The sequence below is a fragment of the Jatropha curcas genome, chromosome 2, assembly GCF_041381405.1.
Source record: "Jatropha curcas cultivar XTBG-Jc1 chromosome 2, XTBG_Jcur_1.0, whole genome shotgun sequence".
Taxonomy (NCBI): Eukaryota; Viridiplantae; Streptophyta; class Magnoliopsida; order Malpighiales; family Euphorbiaceae; genus Jatropha; species Jatropha curcas.
In genome coordinates, this window is record NC_143152.1 from 25,590,789 (window position 1) to 25,617,627 (window position 26,839).

Genomic DNA, 26,839 nt, shown 5'->3' on the forward strand with positions numbered 1-26,839 from the left:
TTCTAAATTAGATGATACAAGATCCCTAGAATTATATTAAATTGTCTACAAATTATCTATAAGACAAGAGTTGTGCACAAAAAAAAATTATAATGAGAATTGAAACCTCTTCTTCAAACTTAAAACTCTAAATCTAAGAATTTTTGTGTGGTGTTTTAGTGCTTATCCATCTTGTGACTATGAATTGTGCGTTCTAATTAAACTTCTAAAAATGTCTGTTTAATGCCCGAAATGTGACGGTGGCTTCAATTAGTTAGGACCACGCAGCAAGTCAATAATCTGACAAAAAAAAAAAAAAAAAAAAAAAAGAAGCAAAGGCCAAATTTGCCATGGTCTCCAATGCCCTAATGCAGGTTCGTTTCGCTATAAAAGCACAGACACTACGATTCGGTTAAATATTATTATAGCCACTTCAATCAAGATTCTCTTTTAAAAAGAAAAGAAAAGAAAATATCAATTAGTTATTGAAGAAGAAAGACATGGCAAAAGCAGAAATGAGTAGCAGAGGGAAAAGATGGTCTCTCAAGGGAAAGACTGCTCTTGTCACTGGAGGAACCAAAGGCATAGGGTATTTCTAATTTACTTATTCTTTCATTTTCCTCTCTTCTTTCATTTCATGCTTATATTAGTTTCCTTTGGAGTACTTTAGACATGCCATTGTTGAAGAATTAGCAGAATTTGGGGCAGTTGTGCACACATGTTCTCGCAACCAAAAAGAGCTTGATCAGTGTTTACAAGAATGGCAGAGCAAAGGCTTCAAAGTAACTGGATCTGTATGCGACGTATCAAATCGAACCCAAAGGGAAAAGCTTATAGATGTAGTTTCCTCCATCTTTGATGGAAAGCTTAACATTCTTGTAAGTTTTCTTCTTTTTTTTCTTTCTGATGTTTCTCTTTTAATGGTTTAACCAAGTGGATAAGTTTTCTTGTTCCGTCTCAATCTCATTTTTTAAATAAATAATTTTTCGATATATTAATTTTTTTTCCGCAGTTATGTGGATTTTTATTGAAATATTAAAAAGAGCCATTTTAATTAAAATTGGAAATTGGAACTGACAGTCCTACATATGCTTAATTAGGTCAACAACGCAGGGACATGTAAATTTAAAGAAGCCTTAAAGGATACTGCTGAAGACATTTCGACCATTATGAGTACCAATTTTGAGTCAGCATATCATCTAAGTCAGCTTTCGCATCCTCTCTTAAAGGCATCAGAATATGGAAATATTGTAAATATCTCTTCCATTGGAAGCATTGCTGCTTTCCCTCTTGGTGCTCTCTATGCAGCATCCAAAGGTATGATATTGTGCTTCTTTTGCCCTTTTACTTATACATGATACATAATAATATAATTATGTCTTTCGGCCATAACTTTATATTATAGCGGTAATTATTGATAAAATTTTACCATATAATAAATATTTATTACTAATAGCTATCAGCTACTGGCCACCAGCCACCACATATTAATTATTAACTAACACAAACTGATCTTTAGTTTTACTTCTTGAAAATTTTGTTAAAATTGATCTATTTGCTATTTAAAAAACATAACAGTAAGCTTATCGTACGCAGTTAATTATTTCACTTGATTAATTGATAAGATGGATGATTTGCAGGAGCGATGCAGCAAATTACAAAAAATTTGGCATGTGAATGGGCAAATGACATGATTCGAGTTAATGCAGTTTTACCAGGACTTACAGATACCCCCCTCTTAGATCTTGCAAAGGTTTTTCTATTAATCAGTTTTTAATAATTAAATATTTAAAAGATGAAAAAGCAAATTTTTACTCAATTGTGATTAATGAAAGTGAAATAGTTTTGACATATGAATATTGAATCAGTTAATATTTTTCTCTTTTATAGAAAAGTTGGGATAATCCTGAAGTTGAGGATCAAATCACTCGTGGTATCCCTCTCTCTCGAGAAGGAAAACCTGAAGAGATTGCATCAGTGGTGACATTCCTTTGTTTACCTGCTTCTTCATATATCACTGGCCAAATTATAATTGCTGATGGAGGATTTACTGTGAGTCGCTTCTAAATTTTACCCAATAAAAAAAACAAAATAGTAATTATTTTTGTTGTATTCTGAATTAGACAATATCTATTTTAGTAATTAAAAAATTTAAATAAAGTTTGAATCTGTGGAGAAACCATATGTAACGTGCTAATCTATTACTAGAAGTGTTAATTTAAATTGGAATTATGCATCTTTTGTGATGGAATCAACTTGGCTTGCTTTTTCATGCACAAGAAGAAAACAATTGGAATTTTAGGTTAGACAAGCACGTTTACCCGCAGTATGTTTCGGGCTTGCTACTGTATTTTTATCTATTCAATGTCTACTTTGGTACTTTTATTTAAAAAAAATATTCTATTCACAAATTACTATTTTACTAATAGAAAATTTATTCGACTAATACATGTAAACTATATTTTGGGATATATTTAAAATAATTTTATAATTATATTAGGAGAACAAAATTATCCTAACGCTATTGCGCCCTTAAATTTATTTTTATTTTTTAATATTAGAGAATTTTGTAAGAAAAATATATAATTCACATTTTTGTTTGTTTGCTCATTTTTTGCTATAAAAATATTGAATCCACAAAAAGATAAAGTAATTTTTAAGCTTCTAAATTTCTCAAATTTTATTTATTAAGTGATATAAATTTTTAATAATTTATCAATTACCTTCATAAATTGCTCATGAATCTTTTAATTAGTTCTAGTAAAAAAAATTCTTAAAGTGAAAAAAAAAATTAAAATGGTCAATAGAACAATATATATATATATATATATATATATATATATATATATATATATATATATTTGTAATCATATTCATATATATTGTTGCAACACAATAAAGGAAGAAAATCAACCATTAATAGTTTTCTGCTTATTAATGACTATCATATTAATAGTTTTGCATCTTTAAGAGCCAAAATCCATTTGCAGGGATGGAATGATTTGAACATAAGCATATATAGAGGGTAAAAATTGAATAAAATAAAAAGATGATGGTTTAAAAGAGAATTCACTGTTCTTATTGTATTTACCAGTGAAATGAATTTTACCGGTCAATTTGTATTTACCATATTGCTTTACTTTATTTATTTTTCTAGATTATTACCTTTCTTATTTTCTTTCTTTTTCTATTTTTTTATATTATTATAATTGAAAGAAAATTAGAAGAAAATTTTGAGATTTTGTTTCTATCGAAGAAGAGATGTAAGACAATAAAAAAAAGTAAAAATAGAGAATAAATTGAATGTGTGTTTAGATTTTAGATTTAATACTCCCTCTATGCTATATATATGCGCGCATAGTTTGACTTTGTCGTGGATTTAGAAAAATGTTTTAATATAGTTTTTTTTTTTTTAGTTTCTTCTAAATTACCATTCTTCTAATATTAAATGATTCATAATAATTCATTAAATTTTGAGTCTATAAATATAAATTAAATGACAATCAATCACTCATCCGTCTCGAAAAGATAGCCCTTTTTTTTAAAAGGAAGACCATATTAATAATATAAAATGGAAAATATAAATTGCAATTAATGAGAATAACTAGCTTGATAATCTTTTAAAATTCAAGAGGAAAAAAAATAGAAAAACAAAACTACTTATTAAATAATATACGAATTTGAAGGAAAACTGACTTACGAAAAATAATGAATTAACGGGGATTACTAAAAATAAGATAAAACTTAATAAGGATATAATAAATAATTTAACTATATATACAAAAAGTACGTGGATTATAGTTTGGGATAGACCAAAATTGAAAGATAGATTATCTTTTTAGGCAAAGGAGTATGAATTATTTCTCTTCAAATACTAAAAATAAGAAAATTAAAAAGTTTAAATACTACAAATGTAATTAACGTTTTTCTTTTTAATGAAGGCCAATACAGCTTTCGTTTTTTAAAATCATGTGAGAGTTGTATGAATCCACTCCTTAGCTTTGTAGAATAAACTTTCTGCTTTCATTTTCAAAATTGAAAAAAAAAAAAAAAAAAACAAGTGGAGAATCTGATTTTCTGATTAGGCTTTTACTACAATACAGATAATAATTATTCTGTATTGATACAGAATCTTCATTAATTGACACATGTATTAAAGAAACCTATTGTAACAGGTTACTCAATTTGTTGCTCTATTCTTTATCTATATATTTCCTAATTTTATCTTTTTTTTATCCATATATATTTTCTATCCTGCAACATATTATATAAAATATTATCTAATGATAAATATAAAATTATCTCAAAAAAAATTAGAATTCAAATTCAAGTACATAAAATTTTTCTTCTAGTATTATTAATGTAAAAAAAAAATAAAATTATTACTTATCATTTGAAATCGTGTATATAAAATATCATATAAGAGCAGTTTTATAAAGATAAAAAATAGATAAATTATTACAGGCATAAATTTCTTTTAATTAAAAAATTTGTAAAAATATATTAATTACAAATTCTATATTCCAATTTACAAATTGAAGGTTATAAATCATGATACATGGACCTTTACATTATATAAATTCTAAACCAAACAAATTTTATTCGAAAGCTAGATGAGTACATAAAAATTTAATTTTAAAAATTGTAAAATATAATTTACAGAAAAAATAAGATTGATCAGAAACTTCAAAATTAATGAATTTTAAAATAATTTTATATATATATATATATATATATATATATATATACACGTGTAATTTGATGTTTTAAAAATTAAATAAATATTTTTATGACTAAAAATACAATATGAATTATTTTTAAAAAATGTAAATGAATTTAAGATAACAATCAATTAGTTAAACAACAAAGTAGAAGTAATAAGGTATAATTTATATAGTTTAATTTATACAATTTGATATTATATAAGCGTAGAGATTTATAAGTCAAACATTGGAGTTGCATAATTTAATTTTTTTAATTAAAAAATATTTTATTGAACAATAATGAGATGTCGTGTATGTATGATATAATTTAAATTACATGATACAAGATAAATGTTTTAACAATAAAAGAATAGAAATTTATAATTATTTATTAAAACTTTAAATAATTTATGTTGAGTAAATGAATTTAAAGTGTTGGACAATTATTTATCTTTGAATTTTCATGTTTTAGAGAATTATAGTTGTGTCGAAAATAGTAACTTTTTTTTTAATTTACACAATTAAATAATTTTTATATTTTAATAATAAAAAACTAAATGTTCTACTTTTAATAATTCATTCTATAAGTAACAAGTCATTTGATCAATTTCAAATCTATTGGTCGATATCTAACTAGTGTAAATCTAACGGTGAAGAAAGATTCTGTATTAGTATAGAAATTTTTAAATTTGTACTGTAGTTTTACCCTTCTGATTAAACCGCACAACCTCCACCAAAATAAAGAAAATTAGAAAAAAAAAAAAAAGAAAAGCTAGGTTTATATACGAAATAAACTTGTGCTTTCATTTCTATGATCAAAGAAACAAACAGCCAAAAAATTAGATTTTTCAATTTAATGGTAAATATGGTACACATATATATATATATATTCTGATTCAACGGTGTGTGTGTATATATATATATATATATATATACTAGTGTCTGCGTGGAGTAATATAAAAGGATGGAATATCTTTTGTCATGACATCATTCAAAAATAACAAAATTGTACATTAAAATGATTGTGAAATGCATTACAAAATTATATCTCATTGAAATATGCTGAAAAAGTTGCAATATTAAGATGTGTCTTCTTAAGTATCCTGCAAAACAATTCACCAAGATATGCAATAGCAAAAATCATGCATGGTATGACATGCATAAAAAATGCACACACACTATTAATGTATTTTTCAACAGCGGCAATAATTTTAAGAATTTAATTAATTATATTAAAATAAGAAATTAAATATTTTTGTATTTTATGTTTATGATTTATTATAACTAATTGTTTATTTATTTGAAAATATTAATGTATTATATTTAATTAGTGTTTTCTAAGCGTATGAAAATTTTACTTTTTTAAAAATTATCAAATTCGTACATTTTCGTATCTTGTGTCCCGTGTCCTTGAAACCTAATTCCTGGCATATGAGATTACTTCATATACCAAACTAATCAATTAAGATTTTTTTTTATTATCAATAAAAACATAAAGTGTTTTTTGTAATTTTTTTATTGTCTTTGTTTATTAATGAACAAAAAAAAATACTCTCGTTCAATTAAAGACATATTTCGACAGTCTTGGTAAATCATTTGCCTTTGTCATATTCTAAAATTATTTCACATTAAAGAGATTTTTTTTAATGAAAATGATAAATAAATTAAAATGGGATAAGGTTAGCTTTATGTGGTATATTGATTAGTTCAATTATTAATAAATTTAATTTAAAAAGAAAATTAGTTCAACGACTTAATTTAGAATTCTGAAAGTTGAGTAAAAAAAAATTGTTTCTATTATAAACTAAAATAAAATTAATTCTAAATCAAATCAAATTAAATGGAATATTTCGATATGATTTTTGATTTTTTTTTTTAAATACTATCCACCCTACCCCAGTGAGTAAAGTGACCTAATTTCTAAATATATGTGTACATATTCTTAATTTTTATTTTTTAATATTCATCTTGCGGAATGAAAAGACACATTGATTGAAAAATCATACACAATATTAAAAATAAGATTATGAAATACTCTATAATTATATAACAACATATAAAAATATAAAAATCAGTTTTACTTCAAACTATATGATTGAAAATTAAATGTAAATAACATAAAATTAGGACTTTAACAAAATGTATAGATTAAACAAAAATATAGAAATATAATATGTATATATAAAGAGAGATTTAGAAAGTTGATAATTGAAATTTTAGAATTATGCAACTCTTTTATAAATTGAAAGTAAAATTAGTTTTGAATTAAGAATTGATATTTTAAACTATTTTAAATGATTTAATTAATTAAAATTTTTAATAGATGCATAAAATTAATATTTAAATACTTCTTCAAAAAAAATAATATTTAAATAAAAACACAATAAAAAGTTATATATGGATATTGAAGTTTTTAATTGGTTTCTATAAATTTATTCTTCATTTGTTCATTAAAATGTAATTGACATAATGCATCCATGTCTCTTTAAATCTCAAAAATAATAATAACAAATGAATATAATTTGCTTCAAAGGTAGAAAGTCGTTTAAATATTTTTAAATTTATGGTTTATATTCAAAGTGTTAAATCTAATGATAGATATGCACTTCTTTACCAGTAAAGAAAATTTGAATTATGTAAAGTAATTTTGCCTAAATTTCCCATACGCTTGTTTTGCTATAAATGATTTTTATACAAACTTATATCCTCAGAGTCACAGTACTATATTTTAGTTGAATATCATCAAATTCAATAAAAGTGAATTATGAAATTACTGTATCCCTTCTTTCTAATGAATTATAAGTTTTGAATAAACATATTAATGGAAAAAAGCAAAAGAGGTTACCTTTAGCAAAATTTCAAATAATGAGAAAACACTTATCAAATTCTGTCTTGTCAATAGTACATACGCAAATATTTATTTATTGGGAGGTTGTCCAATGCCCAGAATAATATTATTATACAGGGGTAAGCATGTATTTAAATATTATATATATATATATATATATAAATTTGATAGGGCTCAACGAGTTTTCGAGCTGAATGTCACTAGGCTCGAGCTCAACTCATTTACTCACGAGTGGGAGCTCGAGCTCGATTTGAGCAAAATTTTTTCAAACTTTTTTCGAGCTGAACTCAGTTCGAATAATTCGTGAGTCGGCTCGGCTCATTTACACTTTTATTGGTAGCCACCACTACTAATAACCGTCCACCACCACTATATTATAATAATAATAATAATAATAATAATAATAATAATATAATCAACGTCTTGCATGAGTTATTAAAAAAAAAATCAAGAAAACTGGGATTTCTAATTTTCATAAAAAAATAATAGAAAAATTGTCCGATATATACCGGAAAAAATTGTCTTTCATTCCAACTGGCTTCCAAAGGAAAAAATAACAACTTAGTGTAGATAATGAAGGTTAAGAAATTAATCAATTAATTATTGGGATACAAAAAGGATATTTGCTGTGTGTGACATGACAGATGACAGCAAATATTGTTGAAATCAACCATTATACATGTTTAATTCTTATTATAATATTTTTTTTCTTTGAAAAAAAAACAGATAGAAAATTATGTTTATATGTTACTATCACTATAAAGACAAACCGTCTCCTAGTCCTAGGAGCTATCAGGTTTCAAATCTCCCTAATCAAGAAGCATAATACTGTTTTGTAGAAAATTATCCAAAAATGTTGATGATTTTTACGTGTTAACTGTCCATGTAACTCTCTTACTAATTATAAGAGCAAAATGTATAAACTCATATCTGAATTTTATATAAAAAGATATTAATAACACCCTTCATTTTTATATTGATATATTAATTTTTAATTTACTTTAATTTATTGTTAAATATTTAAACTTATACTAATGCTGAAGAAATATTCAAAATGTATATATCATTGTTTAATAATGTTATATCTATGGCTGGTGTTTCCGTTCTTCGGATGAGCAATGGATTCTGGGGTTTGCTGCCCCATTGAGCACTTGTACAGCTCTTGGCAGAGCTATGGGCAGTCTTCTATGCTTTGTCTGTGGCTAGGGAAAAGTGTTGGGTTAAGCTCCAACTTCAGGTGGACTCGCATGCGCTTGTGGATATGCTTTCAAACAGATGATCGTCGGAAAATAAGTACAGAAACTTAGCGGCAGCGTGTGTTTCGCTCTTGGATTGTCAATGGAATGTGCATTTGGTGAAGATTTTCCGAAAGCTAACAGTGTAGCAGATTGTCTTGCAACTTCTGCTATTGTGGGTGGGCGAGGCCTTCATTTATTTGATAATCCTCCTGCTGCCTGCTCTCTGGTGCTTTATGCTTACTCGGTGTAGCTTGGCCTCGTGCCAATTAGTTTCTTGGGTATCATCCCCTCCTTTCTAATTTAAAAAAAAAAAAAAATGTTATATCTATAATATTTTACTAAATAAATAAAATATCTAATAATTTTATATTTTTAATTTATTTTTAAACTCTATTTTATATAAATCAACTCAAAATATAAAATTCAATTATAAATGAATTCTTCATATTTGAAATAAATTTTAAAATAAAAATTCATTAATTTTAATCTTAAAATACTTTTGGCATAATAATTTTAAAAAGCTAGGAGGTGGAGAATTTTGTCGTAAAATTTTAAGTTGTTTAAGTTTGCAGAATTTATTTGAAAATTTTATATTTTTATATAAAATTTGATTTTATTATATTCAAATCCATAAAATTAATGTCGTAAAATTTAGTTATTCATTTTTTCATACTAAATTCAAAATTTTAGATTTATAAATGAGTTCTATAAAATTCATAGAACTCATTTATTTTAAATAAGAGTATATAATTTTACAAATTTAAGCATTTAATTTAAAGTTGAAATTATCATTTAATCTTTCTTGTAAAATTCAGTTATCAATTTACATAATGAGTTGATTTAAATTTTGGGGGAAAACGTATCGACACACAGATAGATATATATATATATATATATATATATATATATATATATATATATATATATATATATATATATATATATATATATGAAGAGTACTTGTCAGTTTTAAAATGTAGAAAAAAGGACAGTGGCGGAAAAAAAAAATTAAATAAGGACAAATGCTGGTGCAACTAGCACTTGTAAATTAATATTATAAGTTTCACATCACACGTATATTTGTATTTAATTAATAACTAATTTAACTGGCACGTTGGTATCACCTGTAAAAAGCTTAACGATGCTAACTTTTAACTTTATTCTATTATGTGAATATCTTTTTTTGGAAATATGACATATTTTCAGGAAAGAATTTTATATTGGATTATTAAATAAGTTACCTATTTTTTTTGGAAAGGAATAAGTTACATAATTTAATATTTCAAAAGAAAAAAAATTACACAATTTAATATGATTAATGATGCTTATGAATGAACGCTCAATGGTGTTTCAAAATCTTCGGCTTTCTAACAATAAAATATAAATTATATTTATTACTATAATTACTAGCTCTGATACATAATATTTGTTATATTTGAATTTTCACGTTTTTTAAGTAAATCATTAAATTTTTCTAAATTATAATAAATTATTAAGTAAATTGACTAATTTACACATAATTTAATATTAATTCTTTAAAAAAAACCATTAAATTGAAGTAATATTTATTGATCATATACAAAGGGTAAACATGAGAAAAAATATTTATTACTCTTTGAAACCACAAACGTGATGAGTATTTTAAAATAAATTATTTTCTCAAATGTGACAAGTATTATGGAATAAAGGTAGTAATATTTCATAATTAGCAATTATCAAAAATATACTACTATAATATACTATTAATATAAAAAATTAGTATAGTATTGTAGTAGTATAATAGTAAAACTATTATACTAATATAAATTATTAATTAAATTAAAATTACTATTAATATAATTTTAATAAAGTATTAATGTGGTATAAATCTCCGAAGTACCAATATTATAAAATGGGACTATGATAAAAAGAATAATGATGTAATCAATGCACTGGATGACTATAATGTATTAATGTTAACTTCATATATTGTAACTTGAATATATATTTCAAGCTTACTCGAATTTATTTCTTATTCCAGGATAATTTTGTTTTTCATGTATATAAAATTTATTGTTAAAAAAAAAAAAAGATAAAAAGAAGAAGCATATCCAGGCATTTGCTTGCTTGACAGATATTAATTAATTTGACCAGTAAATATAGCAATTCCTTTTGAAGACTCAAAATGTTTTTAGAAAGACATTGATTCAACCCATTTGACTGGTTTATAATTTTCAACTAAAATCTAATCTCAGTATATTTATAAAATAATTAAAGAATACCTAGGAGTGGAATTTGGTTGCATATCACCATCTTTTTCCTTTAAAAAATATATATTTCTTTTAATAAAATATGATTAATCAATAATTAAATAATATGTGAGAAGAGAAAAGCTCATTGCTTGTGAAGGTAACTTTGGTTGATATTGATTGATATTTTAATATAATAAATTAAATTAAATTGAAGAAAATACTTTTCATTTCTCAACGCTAACTAACACGGCAAGGAACGAAAATACTCTAATCTATTATTTTCCATGACTTCTTCTGATTGTCAGTTTCTAGATACTGCATAATATATATAGAGTTTGCAATTTTCACCTTCTTTTCCTTTTTTCATTTATAATATTAATTTATTAAGACAAGAGAGTGATAATTTTTGTTTTTTAAAAAATAAAAAAAATGCAAAACTTGCCTTCAAATCATCTCATTAGAGGATGCCATATGGAAAATATTTTTAACTTAGAAATTGAATGTAACAAGTCTATAAAATGCATCCACGATTCATGTTTCATGTGTTTATTTCCTTTTGTTTTATTGATTGAGATGTTCTTCTAAAATAAATTTCTGATGATTGATTGATATATTTCTTTTTAAACATAAAGTTTGTATATTTTTTCCTAATATTACTTGTTCCAAATATATATATTTTTCATTTTTTTAACGAGAAACGGAGTCTATTTTAATAAAAATAAGATTATTTATTTCCTAAAAAAGAATTAAGAATTTAAAATAAAGAGTAAGGGTTTGATTCAGATAATAATGGCTAATAAAACTATTTTGCAATTAATATTTTTTTATGATAATTTTATTATAATTATTTAAAAATAAAAAAAATTTATCAGACATTGTTTTAAAATTTTTAATTAAAATTTTTATTTATATTATATATTAAAATAAGAAATAATACATATGTTCACTTTAAATAAACAAATATATATCTACACACATTATAAATTATAATATATAAATGATTATGCCCTTAATGATCATTTTATATTTAACAGTACCTGTTACCCAAATTTTGTCCAACAAGAACATACATCAAATGATTGCTATCAACAATTAGTCACCAGTGTCATCAACTATCGGCTGATATGAATTACTGAACGAGCTTTTCAACTATAATGTGGATGGCAAATCTTATAACGGAATTGATATTATGATATAGTATGTAAATCTTTGATTTGGGCTTGGTATAAAAGTGAGCTTCTGTTGTCTACCAAAATGCAGGCTTGGTCATAATATGATCTTGGAAAAGCCTGCATTTTGGTAGACAATGGAAGCTCAGTTTATAGAGCCTGACTAAGCCCATATCCATAATACACCTTGCTTATCTTGTTCACCGCCTATAATCCACAATACACAACTTAAGTTTGAACTATTACACTGAATCAAAATAAAAGGAAAATAATGATAAATTGTTAATTTTCTTTTCATTGTTATTTTCCACCATTGTGTTTAGATAATAAAGAAAATAAAATAAATTTATTTTTCTTTATTTGGAAAAGATAAAATTTTAGTGAAAAAAATTGTTAATATTGACAATAATTTTAATATTCAGTTAAAAGTAGTTTGGGTATTTGAGTAATTACGTAAAAATTGGAGAAACATCAATATTCCACCATTATTTTCTCTCTATTTTCCACCATTATTTTCTCTCCTAAATAGAGAGATTCTATTTTTGTGAGATGGGGACGAAAAGAAATTAATTTTTCCTTTTTTTCCAAAGAAAATTGCTTTTCACAATTATTTTTCTCAGTTATTTTAATTCCTTAAAAAAATACCTCCATCCAAACAGAGTATTAGGTAATTGATTATGTCTCTAGACAGTAACATAACATGAATTGGAAAAAACTATACCACATCAAGAGCACTTGCACACTTTGCTAGCCAATCTGCTTTGAAAATTAGTGTGTGTATATAGGGCTGTTAACAAGCTGAGTTGAGCTTTGGTGAATTGGAAAAAACTGACAGTTGTCTGACTTATATAACTATTTAAGAAAAACAACTATTTCAGACAAATTGCAACTGCTCATGGATCTTACGGGAACAACAGAGACTATCTATTCCTGTTAGAGAAAGCCTATTTGATATTGGTGAGAATAATATTCTTCAAATACCCTTATTATTGTCCATAATAAATTAATGTATCATATTAATATTTTCCAAATGGTTGAGTGCTCAATTGCTTAAGTTTGTGAATATGTCTAACAGGTCATGCGGATGACATGGTGATTGAGTTGGCAAATGAAGTGAGGATGGTATACTTGGAATTATAGGAAACAGGATTCCCATTGAGAAGAAGGTAAATAGAGATTGGTTTGTTTAGTTTTTTTTTTTCTTTTCCTTTTTTTCTTTTTATTACATTGATCATGTAAGTTTTTGTTTTTGTTTTTTTTTTTTTTTTTTTTTTTTTTGTTTTATTTATTATCTACAAAAGTGTAGGGATTTCAGAATAAATGATCGAATCAGTACATCATCAATTGGATGCAAGGTAATGTTAAAAATAGTTGTTTTCTTTAAATTTTGTTTACTTTTTTCATTTTCAGATTTTATTTTCATTAATATATACATATTTCATTATTTTCTTTGAAATACTATTTTTCATTAATTTATAAATTATAAAATAATTTAAATATCAAATAATTTATTTAAATAATATTTATTTAAAAATTAATATTTTATTTGCATAATTATCTATTTCAATATTCGGTTTTTGAATTTACTTGAACAAATGTATTTACTAGAAAATTTTAATTTCTCAAACTTTTACTATTCAATAGAGTTGTTTTAATTGTAAGGGTTTATTGAAAATATATATTTTATATTTATGTTTTTGTTTATCCCTTGATAGAATGTTATTTGAACAATTCAAAGTATAGTAAAGATAGTAGATGTTTTATATTTGATTTTACTTTATATTTAGTATTTCTAGCAATGCACAATCACTAAAGATAAAGTAATATTATTTTCTCATTAATTATAAATTTTTATGATTATTTGTGCATAACGCTAGAAATCAGGGATATGTATTTTTTGAGATTTTCTCTAAATATTTTCCCAATTTTTTATTCTTCATTTTAGTATGCATTGAAAAACAATAATTGTTGAAACAATATATAAATATTCACACGTAAAACGCGAGTTAACGACTAATATGATATAAATACGAATCAACTATCAACGTAGATGATGGAATCAAATAGTTGTTTAAGAGTTGATACTAATTAAATTGCTTACCAAATACTTACAACATAGATGTTGTGTACGAATTAGCTATGAGCTGCATGAATCAATTGAATCAAACATCCTCTAGAGCGACATATAAAGGTTGCTAGCTTAGCATGGTATTAACCTCTTACTCAATTATTTATCTCACCGATTTAATTTTATCTCATTGTACATATCATCATCAATGCATTACCCTAGTTTATATCTTGTAAAACATATGTCATCATCAAAAGCAAATTCCTGGTTTCATAATTAAAATTAATGTTCATTTTGTATATTTTTGAATGGTTTCATACAAATAGTGACTAATAGGAATAAAATAATATTAAATTAATATTGTCGATATATTTTAAAAAATAAAAATAAATGAATTTTTAATTCTCATTTATTCCAAAATTTTCTTTAAACTTTCTTATCAACAATCTGGAATATTATTTAGACGAAATGGAATCCCCTATTTGGTTTTGAATTTGGTTCCAAAACCTTTGGCTGTCTCTGTCGGCTTCATACTTGTTAATTAGGCCGACCAGACACAACTTGCCTAGTACAAAATGACGGTTTTGTCTACCAGATAGTGCATACGACAAGTGGAAACGACGATTTTGCATGCCGTGGAACAGTGACTTATAATGCCAAACGATGTCTGGATGTTGGGTGGTCGTTTCGTCGAGTTTCGTATTCCCTATACACAACTTGTGGTCATTGGTCCCCGTGCACAAGGCCACAAGCCATACCTCAATGTCGTTGTCGTTGACTAGGCACTTTATTATTTTTGCCTCGGTTCTAGAAGCAGGTCTATTGTTGTCTGGCATGTTCCGTCGTCGCTCTGTTTCTATAGGTGCTCCACTTCGAATTTGACATATTTTCTTAATATATGTGCATTATTATTCCTATTATTTTAAGCGGTGCGAAGCTGATCCTGAGCTCATTCACTAAACCTTGACTACTGAATACTGATTAAGCTATTGAAGAGGGAAAGAAACAAAAATGCAACATAACTTAGAATAAGGATTATGTTTAACACGCATTAATTGAATATTATGAATCATAATTAAAAATATTTTTAAGTCAAATATATAAATTCACTCTTGAACTTCTCAACTTTAACTTTGTGGCACCTTTATGAATGACTTATTGTGCATTTAAACTTGCAAATTTTGCTAATATTATATACTTTTCCACACTAATAGCAATATTTTAAAGGATTTTTGGCTTTCATAAGAAAAATATTGATTGGATGTGGTCAGTATAATTTTTGCAACAATAATTTTCAAATTTTCAAAGATTTAATAAGTATTTAATTGATCTAAATTTGTAAGTTGAAATGCTTGATAAAATAATTCTACAAATTGAAGCGTTCAATAGATAAAATTTTATAAGTTGAAGTGTTTAACGGGTCAAAATAAAAGTTGAAGGTGCCATAAAATTAAAATAACAAAATTTATGGCGAATTTATGTATTCAGCCAACGTTTTTAATTAGAAATTGTCAATTATTTTCTTTCTCTATTATTGTTTCCTTACTAGTACTGTAAATTAGGGATCGCAACAGATGGAGTGCCCATATAAAATGCACTATCAAATCCAAACCCAATTATAAATTAGGTATCTGAAGTGTTATCAAAATCTTATGATTCACAATACGAATCTTATGATTCGATTCAATTTTTATGCTCAATGATTCGAATCTTATGGTGAATAAGTATTGATAGTGAACCTTACGATTCATGTGATTAGAATCTTACGATTTATGTGATTAGAATCTTACAATTCGAATTGATTCTTATTTCAAATGATTCTCCTATCCAATAAAACCAATGGAAAAGTCAATATAGAGAAAAAAAAAAAAAAGAGTAGGAGAATATAATTATATTACAAGATAAATAATGAAGGGCTTGAATTTGAAAATGATAATGAAACATGGATTTGGATAGGAAACTTTAGTGGCTTGATAGTTTTCTTTTTTTGTTATATTAAAATTTTAATTTCATATTTTGATATTATGAACTTTTTCATAGTTTGATATTATGAACTTAACAACTACGCAAGTCATTAAGTTCTTTGATAGTTGGTATTTTTATAGTATTTTTAATATAGTTTTATTAGGATTTTTAATGTTTTTTAATTACTTTAATTAGTTTTTATTTAGTTTTATTTATATTTTTGTGTAAAGCTTTCTTAAAACATATTTTACTTGATCTTGAGGAATTTTGCAGGATTTTTATAGGAAACCAGCTTAATTCCTATCTAGGCACTGGGAGATTCCTAATTGGGAAGAAATACAAAGCCTAAACAGTTTTCTATTTGTAAAGATTTCTTACTCAATAAAGATTCACTTTCCTAAACGAACACGAAAATATTCCAGAAAGTCTATATAAATAGAGAGACTAGCCATAGTCAAGAAAACAATTCATTGTATATTCCATCTCTGGTTCTATTATTTTTCTACATAGTTCTCTTTCTCAAAGGCTTCAAGCATCCAAGATTTGTGCCAAGATTCAAGGAAGCCATCCACGTATCTCTTGTCTAGTTTTTATTTCTAAACTCTTAATCTTGTTTACTTTTCATTATTCATATTAATTATAAAATTTTATTCAAGTATAATTGAGTTTTATTTAATTCCTATGTTGAACTAAAACTCTCATACTAGAGATTTGATGTAGCTTAATTTTGATTCCAATTTATAATATTAGATTTGCTTTTCCTTGTTCAAAGTATAATTTATTATTGCACTTAATGCTCTAGGTAGAGTTTCTCCCCTAGATTGATTTATTTCATTAATCACTATCGAGAGAAGGGTTTTTGATATGAATAGGGTAATAAATTACATGAGAATAATAACTTGATGCGGAAGTTATATAGTTTGACTCATAGAAGGTTTTTATAAGTTAATGACCTTAGGCTATGAATTCACAAAACAAATCACAAAACGTAATGATTTAATTCATGTTTGATTGCGCTATTGGAAGATAGGTAATTAGACCGGGTTAGAATAGCTAACAATACATTGGGAGAGCTTGTTAGTGATTTTAGGGTTGTTTCTCCTAATTGAACAATTAAATTGATTAACGAACTAATAAAATAAATTGGATAGAGTTAAGTGAAATCAAAATCCTTAGCAGTTTTAAAATCCTTGGTTTCTTTTCATCTGCATATTGTTGCTTGATTTATTTCTATTTTATTTTTAGAATTTACTTTTCTTACAATAAATCTCTCTTATTGCTGTTTAAATAATAGTAGGTTAACACAATTTTAGTACTTGATATACAATCCCTAAGAGACGATACTCTATTTACTTTATATTACTTGCTATGATTTCGTATACTTGCGAAAAATCACTGTCATTCTCTTTCATTTTGTGTTTAGTAAACGATTTAGAATTGAAATTTAAACAAATACATTACTTGCAATTATATCTTTTGATAAAATTAATGGAAATATATCCATAAATATATATATGTATTTTTATTTTTAATTAATTTTGAAAAGTTATACTGAATCTTACAATTCAATAATTGATTCCAAATATAAAAATTTCGATTCTCGATTTGACATCTATGAACCCGTTTAAAAATTTTTCTTTAGTACCCGAACCTGTCTTGAGCCTAATTATAATTAACTGTTTAAATATTTGAACATGTTTAAATATCCGTTTAGCATTAAAAATATTTTTATTTTTATTTTCAAAAATAAAAATAAGTAAAAATTATAAGGTTATTATTTCGACTTAACAAAAATATAATATAAAATATTAAGAATAATTATAGCATTAATTATAATTGAAAAGATGCATATATATATATATATATATATATATATATATATATATATTCTTTGAAAAAAAAAGTTATTTTAAATATTTTTAAAATATTAATTAAACGTGTAATAGATAGTGGGTACTCGAGTTCTTGAATTCGTATCTGATATGGGTAATAAACCCATCCCAAACCCGTCTATTCACTATCCGAACATGTCAAAATTGGGTCGGATTAAATCGGGTAAAATTATCGATCGTCATCCTTACTGTAAACCCTCTAAAAAGTCTCTTCACATATAAGTAATTTTGTTTAAAAAAAAAAGCCATATATTTATATGTTTTTTATCCTAAAAAAAAAAAAAAATCTAATCTTAAGTAATTGAATTTTTTTTTAGAAAAATCAAACTAGAATTTCATTCGATAGAAACTGTATACATATATGGAATACAGATCAATATGTTTCTATATTTTTGTATAAGATGTCTAATAATAAACCACTTATACAACAATAAAAAAACACAATCTTGATTTGAAGTATCTGATCGAATTGACAGAATATGATATTTGTGCCATAGGCGATCGCTTGCTCTACTTGGTGGCTATTCATGGCCACTGTTCGACTCCCTGGTCTTCTACATGTCCGATCTGATTACCTTCAAATTTCTTCCTTCTATTGGAGAGAAGATCTGTACTTCTTTTTGCATAGCTATCCAAATAATAAAAGACGCTAGACAAAATCATCATAATAATGATAACAATAACTCAGAATTATATTTGAGGGCAAAATTTCAATATATAGGCAATAATAAATTTCAATAAATGAACGACAATAAGTTAGATCTGTTTACATATCTGAGAATTATTTGCAAAAAACCAAATAAAATAAGGAAAGGGGTGACCACCGTGAGAGCTCACCAGTGGCCGCTCGTGAAAGAAGAGAAGAGAAGAGAAGAGAGATGAGAGATTTTAAGTTTTTAGAGGCTTCGTCCAATAAGTTCTTTCTGTCCAAAAAGAGTCATTTTGCCATTGTGTCACTAAGTTATTGAATATCTAAACTACTTTATTGTTATAAAAATTAATTTTACAAGATAAATTATTATTATTATCTACAGTTATTACTTTAACTTAGTAAAATTCAAAACAATTGACAACAAGCCCAAAAAATAAAAGAAAAGAGAGAGAGAGATTTTTCAATTTTTCAAACAAAAAATTATTTTTCAAATTTTTTAAAAAAATATATAATTCATTAATTATAATATCAAACATTATGAATACTCATATAAAATAGATGTGAAATTTTATTATTAGAAGTTAATAGAGTTCATTGATTTTTTAACAAATCAAAATCTATATATTCTTTTCAATGATAAAACTAAAAATAAAAGATATAAATATTAAATCCTTCTACTTGAAAATGATCTCAATAAAAAATATAAATTTTTATGGTATCAACTAGTCATTTAATTAATTTGAATGATAAAATAATAACTCTTCTGGATTTTTCATACCTGAATTGTTTTTTCAAAAATTTTTAACAAATCAAAAGAATTCTTTATATTCTTTTGAATAATAAAATTAAAAATAAAAAAAAAGCTAATATTAGATCATTCTACTTGAAAATGATATTAATAAAAGATATAAATTTTTATCGTAACAACTAGTTATTTAATTGATTTGGATAACAAAATAATAACTCTTCTAGATTTTTTATATGTGGATTGTTTTTCAAGAATTTGCAACATATGACTACACAGACAAGTTCCTACCACTATTCATCAGTAATATTAATAGAGGAACATGCCACACTAACAGGCTCCATTGATAAAAGATCCACATCTGCAAATTAAGATCTAAGATCTCCAATTAAATAAATCAAACATCATACTTTTATTTAGTAATATACTCTCATAAAGAAGGGACCAAACTCTTACGGAGAAGGGCAAAAAACTCCAAATATAATAAGACAAAACAATAATAACAAGGACCAAGAAAAAAACATATCTATTATAGGAAAAAGAAATATAAGTTTTTAAAAGTGAATAAGATATATTTTCAAAAAAGAAAAAAAAAAGTGAATAAGAGATTAGAAGAAAGAAAGAGTAGAAGTTGAATCAAAATAAAAAATAGAAGGTAGGTATTACTACCGATCAACAACAACAGTTTCAAACTAAAATTAATGTTAGACGATAGAGTGAAAAAAGAGAAAATATTTATCCAAATTTACACATACAAGACAAAGATATGACATATATTTTATCAAAATTATAGCAATTTTAACTCATATATCTCATATATATGCATGCTATACAAGTGATTAGGGGCAGAGTTAACTCTCTTTTAACATGGGGAAGCCAATGGTATTTTTAAGATTGGAAAAGAATAGAGACAACACACAAGAATTTTTAAGATTTGCAAACACCTAAACATGTGTTAATGGTGACCTTGAGTGACAAAAAAAATTTTGGTTTGTGTTTGTTCACGCATTGAAATAAATAAACTAAAAATGATTTTTTTTTTTTTTGAGTGAAAATGGATGAATAGAATTAAGAATCAAAAATTGCTAACTCAACCATTATAATGATATCAAAGGTTGAGGAATTTCCTCAATCCAACCTTATTCAACTTGGTCTAAAAAGGGGAAAATGGAGTGGTGGAACTAGAAAAAAAAATATTAGGAGGGCGAAAATTTATTTTCAAAATTTAATTTTTGAAATTGAAAAATTCACTATTTTATAAATAAAATGTAAAATTTTCTATATTTTGCAAGTTAAATTTTTAAAAATTTTTAAAGTTAGAGGAGGCGAGGGTCACTATCGACTACTCCCCAATTTGCCGTTGTATATATGCAAATTCATATTTTAATTATATGCACACCCTATAATAAGTATAAAATTTTGAAGAATCAAATATATGAATAAAGGTTATTTATATTATTGGTGTTTAAACTTCTCAATTATTTCTAATTTTGTGTTTAAATAGAAAATATTTTCATTTAAATGTTTGAATCACTTTGCTTCTTATAGTCAAATGCATTTGGCGTACAGGAATCACTAAATGATTAATAAATCGATCTAGGTCCACATCTCATTCATAAAACTAGTGAATTGGAATTGGGTTCAGTTCTCACTTGGCTCGTGCCTGTAATTAATTTGTAAATTGACAAATACAACCCTCACTCCCTTCAATTCAGCAACTCCAAAGGGGTAGCCATCCTTCTTCACATTTCATTAATATCATTCAAACAAAACACCAATGTTTTTATATTTTCCGTTTTCAAATACTTATCACATTTGGATATTTCACCTCCTTTAAAGAAAATTATTTAATTTGTTTAAGTTATAATAAATTATTGAGTGAATTGATTATATTATCCTTAGTTTGTTTAAATTATAATAAATTATTGAGGAATTCAACAATCATTATTGGACAAATACAAAAGTTAAAAATGAAAAAATAATTTATTGTTTGTGAAAAATACACAAATTGACAAATATTTTGAAATATAGTATTTTCTCGAATGTAAAAAATATTTAGAAGCCAATGGAGTATTATTTTAATTTCCATTTTACTCGATGCCAACCAATAAATATTTCAATGTTTTATTATTCGATAAATAGTATTCTTCCACCTCCGTTTAATTGTTAAGTAAGAGATTAATCTATTTATACATTTTTAATTGAATTTGATTTAATTAATTTGCTCTTAGGGCTAGATTCTCAACATTAATCCCACAACATGAACGTTGGTGACAAGCCATGTAACATGAGATTTTACTGCTCTTGAACAAAATAATACTTGGGTTATTACTGATCTCCCACTTGGGAAAAGTGCTCTAGGATGCAATTGAATCTTCAAAATCAAATATAATCCTAATGGTTCAATAGAAAGGTATAAAGCTTATTTTTTAACCAAACGTTAAAAAACAAAGGGCATCGACTACTCTAAGTCATTCTGCCTTGTTAAAATTACAACAATCTACTTATTATCGGCCTTTGCTGCTGCTCATAATTGGCATCTTTACCAACTTGATGTTGGCAATCTTTTCTTTATAGAGATAACCATAAAGAAGTTTACATAGTCTTACCTCGAGGCTATTCCGCTACTGTTACAAAACCTAATCAAGTTTGTCATCTTCAAAAGCCTCTTTATGGCCTTAAACAAGCAAGCTGATAGTTGTTTTCCAGTACTCCATTGCACTTATTTTGCTTAATTATATGGGTATTGATAGAGAGGTGCTGTCTTTTGCATGATATATGATGCGATGAGTCAACTATTTCGCGGTAGCTTGTCTATTGGCAGAACTTACTTCATTTGGGAGGCAATTTCTAAATTTTCTATTCTTTTTGGTTTTTTCAAATCTTTTCTGCTATTTAATTGCATTGTATTATTCTAAGTCAAGCATGGGCATACAAGCATCTTTCTTTTACTAATCCCACTTTGAGAGCATCATGACTGGATTTATTTCCAATGGGACTTCATTGGCGTGGCACTAATGTAACTATCAACAATTTGAGATTTCAATTTAGAGTTACCAGTATTGAGATCATTTCATTTGAATATCGACTTGAACACAGAAACACGGAAATACGTGTAAATTTTTTTTTTGTTAAAAAAACTTAAAGTGCAGAAGTTTGGCGCGATCCTCTTGTCCATATTCAAGTTATTCTTTTTCATGTTAATAAAAGTGTTGGCCCATTAATTGAAAGCACTTGTACTGGAGTTGAAAAATCAATCTTTACAAGTCTTGCTGGGATTCAACAAAATGACAACAGAATGACATTATAAATGGTCTTGTCGCTAAATTCCATTGCTAAACCGTTAGTATGTTGCATGCTACTTTATCACGCAAATTAGCATTGGATTAATAACAGATTTATCCATAATATTCCCTGCATATTCCTGTTAAATTGTTGCCTATTAGTTGCTAAAATACATATATATATATATATGAAAGTTGAATAGTTAATAATAATTATAAAAATTCACTACGTTATAAAAATATAAAATTAAAGTGCATCAGCCATAGTTTATTATATAATAAATGTTAAAATTACAGTGCATAAACTTTAATTGACTGCACCACCCGAGTTGGAGGCCTAATGGTAAAAACATTGATATTCGCCTGCTTGATATAGATTCGATCCTTCGTAACAGTTCTCACACATAAAGTCTAACTTGGCAAAAAATAAATATTCAGTCTCTTCGTCTTCTTGATTATTTTCACTCTCTATCATCTCGTCGTGTTTATATTGAGCAAAAAATTCATCATTTATCATGAAATTGTTCACGCAAAAGAATAATAATTATATCTCTCTACACATTAATAGGTTGTGGATATATTTTTTCCAATATTAGAAATCTTGGTTTCAAAATGTTCAATAACATTCTTAAATTTAGCAAGGGTGTAGTTAAAATTTTCTTTTGTAATAATAGCATGCATAAGAGGATATAGATCGTATTTTCCTATAATTCACATGTATTTGTATAGATCGTATTTTCCTATAATTTCATAAACATAAAATTATTAATAATTTTATTAGCAATTAACAATTTATCAATATTGAGAGAGTATTAACTAAATATCATTACGTCACGATTCTGAACATAAAAACACGTGTAAAGATTAAGAAAAGAAAAGATCAAAGAGTTTGGCAGGATCCTCCTCTCTATATTCAAGCTATTCTTTTTCATCTTAATAAAGCAGTGGTATTGAAAGTAATTGAAAGCGCTTGCATTGGAGTTGAAAAATCAATGCTTACAAATCTTGTTCGCCATTCAACAATATGACATTATGACTGATGTTATAAATTATAAATTTAACATAAATTTTTTTGAGAAGTACAATCATAATCTCTAATAAGATTAGTTCTAAATCTAAAACTAATGATATAAGTCGATTATTCAATCGTAACAAAAAATAATTTATGCAAATTGTGAGATCTTATGTGCTTATTTATACATATTTAAACTAAATAAATCTATATAAAAAATAACTAAATTTGTTTTTATATATAAGAACTAATTAATTAAAATAACCAGCTAAAACTATGTAAAAACTACTGCAATTAAGGTTTGATCTTATGTCAATTAACCTGAGCAATAACAACGATACCACCAAACTAATAAATTTACAATAAACATTTGCACATTATAAAATAAATTTTCAAATTCGGGGGGGCTGGTGAGTAAATGAAACCGAGCACAAAAACAAGAAAATACCCGCGAGGTATTCCTTTTCTCTCTCTTCGTCTTCAAGAAGCCTCTCCTCTGCAATCACCGCACAAGAGGTGTTAGTTTTTCTTTTATTTATTTATTTATTTATTTTTTACAGAATCTAAAGGAAGAAGATAATGGTGAGATTTTAAGACATTGGGGGATAGAGATTGGACAATAGTTGGGAATTTTATAGGTCCTGGCCTCAAAATTGACTTTTAAAAATATTCTTATATGTTAACTAGGCCAAAACTTGAGCTCAAGTTTTGTTCTTCTTTTATAAAATTGAACCTATTATCCTATTACACTGTATATATATCAAACTACATAACCGTACCCCACCATAATATTGTTCTTGATTTTTAGAAATCAATGCTTCCCGAAAGTATTTGATCTGCTTGATTAATCCAATTCAATATCATAATTGATAAGCGGAAAATTAGACTATACAAGCGCAAGAAACTTTAAGTTTCTGTAATATTATAAGTTAACCACTCCGATCAATATTCAGACAATATAATCTTTTCAAAAAAAAAAAAAATATTCAGACAATATAAAAAGAGAAAAAGGTTAATTAGTTTTCAGAAAACAGCAATAAAAAAGAATAACAACGCGGCCATGGCAAAAGCAAAGCTGAGTAGCAGAGAGAAAAGATGGTCTCTCAAGGGAAACACTTCTCTCGTTATAGGAGGAACCAAAGGCATAGGGTAAAGCTTATTTACTTAATCGTTTATTTTCCTCTCTTCTTTCATTCCATGCTTATATTAGTTTTCTTTGGAGTTCAGACATGCTATAGTAGAAGAATTAGCAGAATTTGGGGCAGCTGTGCACACTGTTCTCGCAGCCAAAAAGAGCTTGATGGGTGTTTACAAGAATGGCAAACCAAAGGTTTCAAAGTAACTGGATCTGTATGCGGCGTATCAATTCGAGACCAGAGGGAAAAACTTATAGGCTGTTTCCTCCATCTTTCATGAAAAGCTCAACATTCTTGTAAGTTTTCTTTTTTCTTTCTTATGTTTCTTTCTTAATGGTTCAACCGAGGGCATTCAAGCGTGTGTCTGTTTAATAGTCCACATAACCTGAATATTCCATGTTCGCTCCGAGAGGCATGGGAGCTGGCCTATGGAGAAATTAATATTTAAAAAGAATTATTTTAACTGAAATTGAAACTCACAATCTTACATCTGCTTAATTAGGTTAACAACGCTGGGACACATAGATTTAAAGAAGCCTTAAAGGATACTGCTGAAGACATTTCGACGGTTATGAGTACAAATTGTGAGTCTGCATATCATCTAAGTCAGCTTTCGCATCCTCTCTTAAAGGTATGATTGCTTTCCCTTCCATTGCAAATATCTCTTCCATTGCAAGCATCATTGCTTTTCCTTTTTGTGCTGTCTATGCAGCATCCAAAGATATGATTTTATGCTTCTTTTCCCCTTTTACTTTCAATATGGCAAACTGACACTATTGTTAGGACTGCGTAGCATGTCCTATTAATAACCTTTTGAATTGACAAAAATTAATTATACATATGATTAGTGTATACTTTTCTTTTTTTTAATAGATATGATTAATAAGAATATTTTAATTACAGTGTAAAAATATAGCTTCAGAGCATTCCCTTTCCAAGTAAATTTCGCTATGTTATCCATACCAAATGAAAAAAAAAAAGAAAAAAAATATAAAACATTAAGCTTAAAATATAGAGTTATTTTATTTATTTGCAATTAAAGATGTTGGTTTTATTTTTTGAAGAAAATGAAATCATATTTCATTAAATTAGAAAGAAATACGTATCTAAGATGTAGTCATACATATCAATAAATTAATATATTTTTGCATAAATAACTTAAATATTAAACAGTTATAGAAAAACAATTAGTTCGATTTAAGGGATACAGAAAACAATAATCATTTGAGGGATACATGTAGAAATGTTGATTTGATTAATTGGAAAAATGGACGATTTGCAGGAGCAATGGAGCAAATTACAAAAAATTTGGCATGTTAGTGGGCAGAGGACAATATTCGAGTTAATGCAACTGTACCAGGATTTATTCATACCCCTCTCGCAAATTATGCACAGTTTTTTTCAATTTCAATATATATATAGTATAGACAATAGTTATTAAGTATTTAAATGAATAAAAAAAATCAATTTTTTTTCTCAATTTTGATTAATCAAATCACAAACTATTTTACATGTATAAATATTGAATTAATTAACATCGTCCTCTTTTACATGAATCTACATTGATTTCACTCGTCGCATTCCCCTCTCTCGAGGAGGAAACCCTAATGAGGCATCATCAGTACTGGTATTCCTTTGTTTACCTGCTTCTTCATATATCACTGGCCAAGTTATAATTGTGGATGGAGGACACACTGTGAATGGCTTCTAAGTTTTACCCAAATAATAAAAACTAAATAAATGTTTTGTGGTGTCCTAAATTAGACTATATATAATTTAATAGTTGATTTTATTTATATAAAGTTCCAATTTGTAGGAAAATCAGATATATCTATGTAGTATCTTTATTCCCTTATGGGGATAATGAGAAAATAAATAATAATAATGATAATAAATTATTTTTTATAATTTTATTAC

At 26.1% G+C, this 26,839-nt stretch overlaps 2 protein-coding genes and 1 pseudogene across 2 annotated transcripts; all 3 read left to right on the forward strand.

Moving 5' to 3' along the window:
* Positions 1–399: 399 nt before the first annotated feature.
* LOC149498470 (tropinone reductase 1-like) lies at positions 400–2,225 on the forward strand. Its single transcript, XM_089718027.1, has 5 exons — positions 400–568; positions 650–857; positions 1,080–1,296; positions 1,620–1,732; positions 1,870–2,225. Exons 1-5 carry the CDS (start codon positions 480–482, stop codon positions 2,044–2,046), a joined length of 804 nt encoding a protein of 267 aa, XP_089574153.1. The 5' UTR covers positions 400–479; the 3' UTR covers positions 2,047–2,225.
* Positions 2,226–24,846: 22,621 nt separating this feature from the next.
* Positions 24,847–25,693, forward strand: LOC105636340 (tropinone reductase homolog). Its single transcript, XM_037635202.2, is given in 6 exon segments — positions 24,847–24,935; positions 25,014–25,057; positions 25,060–25,177; positions 25,179–25,218; positions 25,425–25,553; positions 25,556–25,693. Coding segments are annotated over 6 exon segments (558 nt in total).
* A 407-nt stretch (positions 25,694–26,100) lies between these two features.
* On the forward strand, positions 26,101–26,633 carry LOC149498471 (tropinone reductase homolog At2g29170 pseudogene; annotated as a pseudogene).
* Positions 26,634–26,839: the final 206 nt, after the last annotated feature.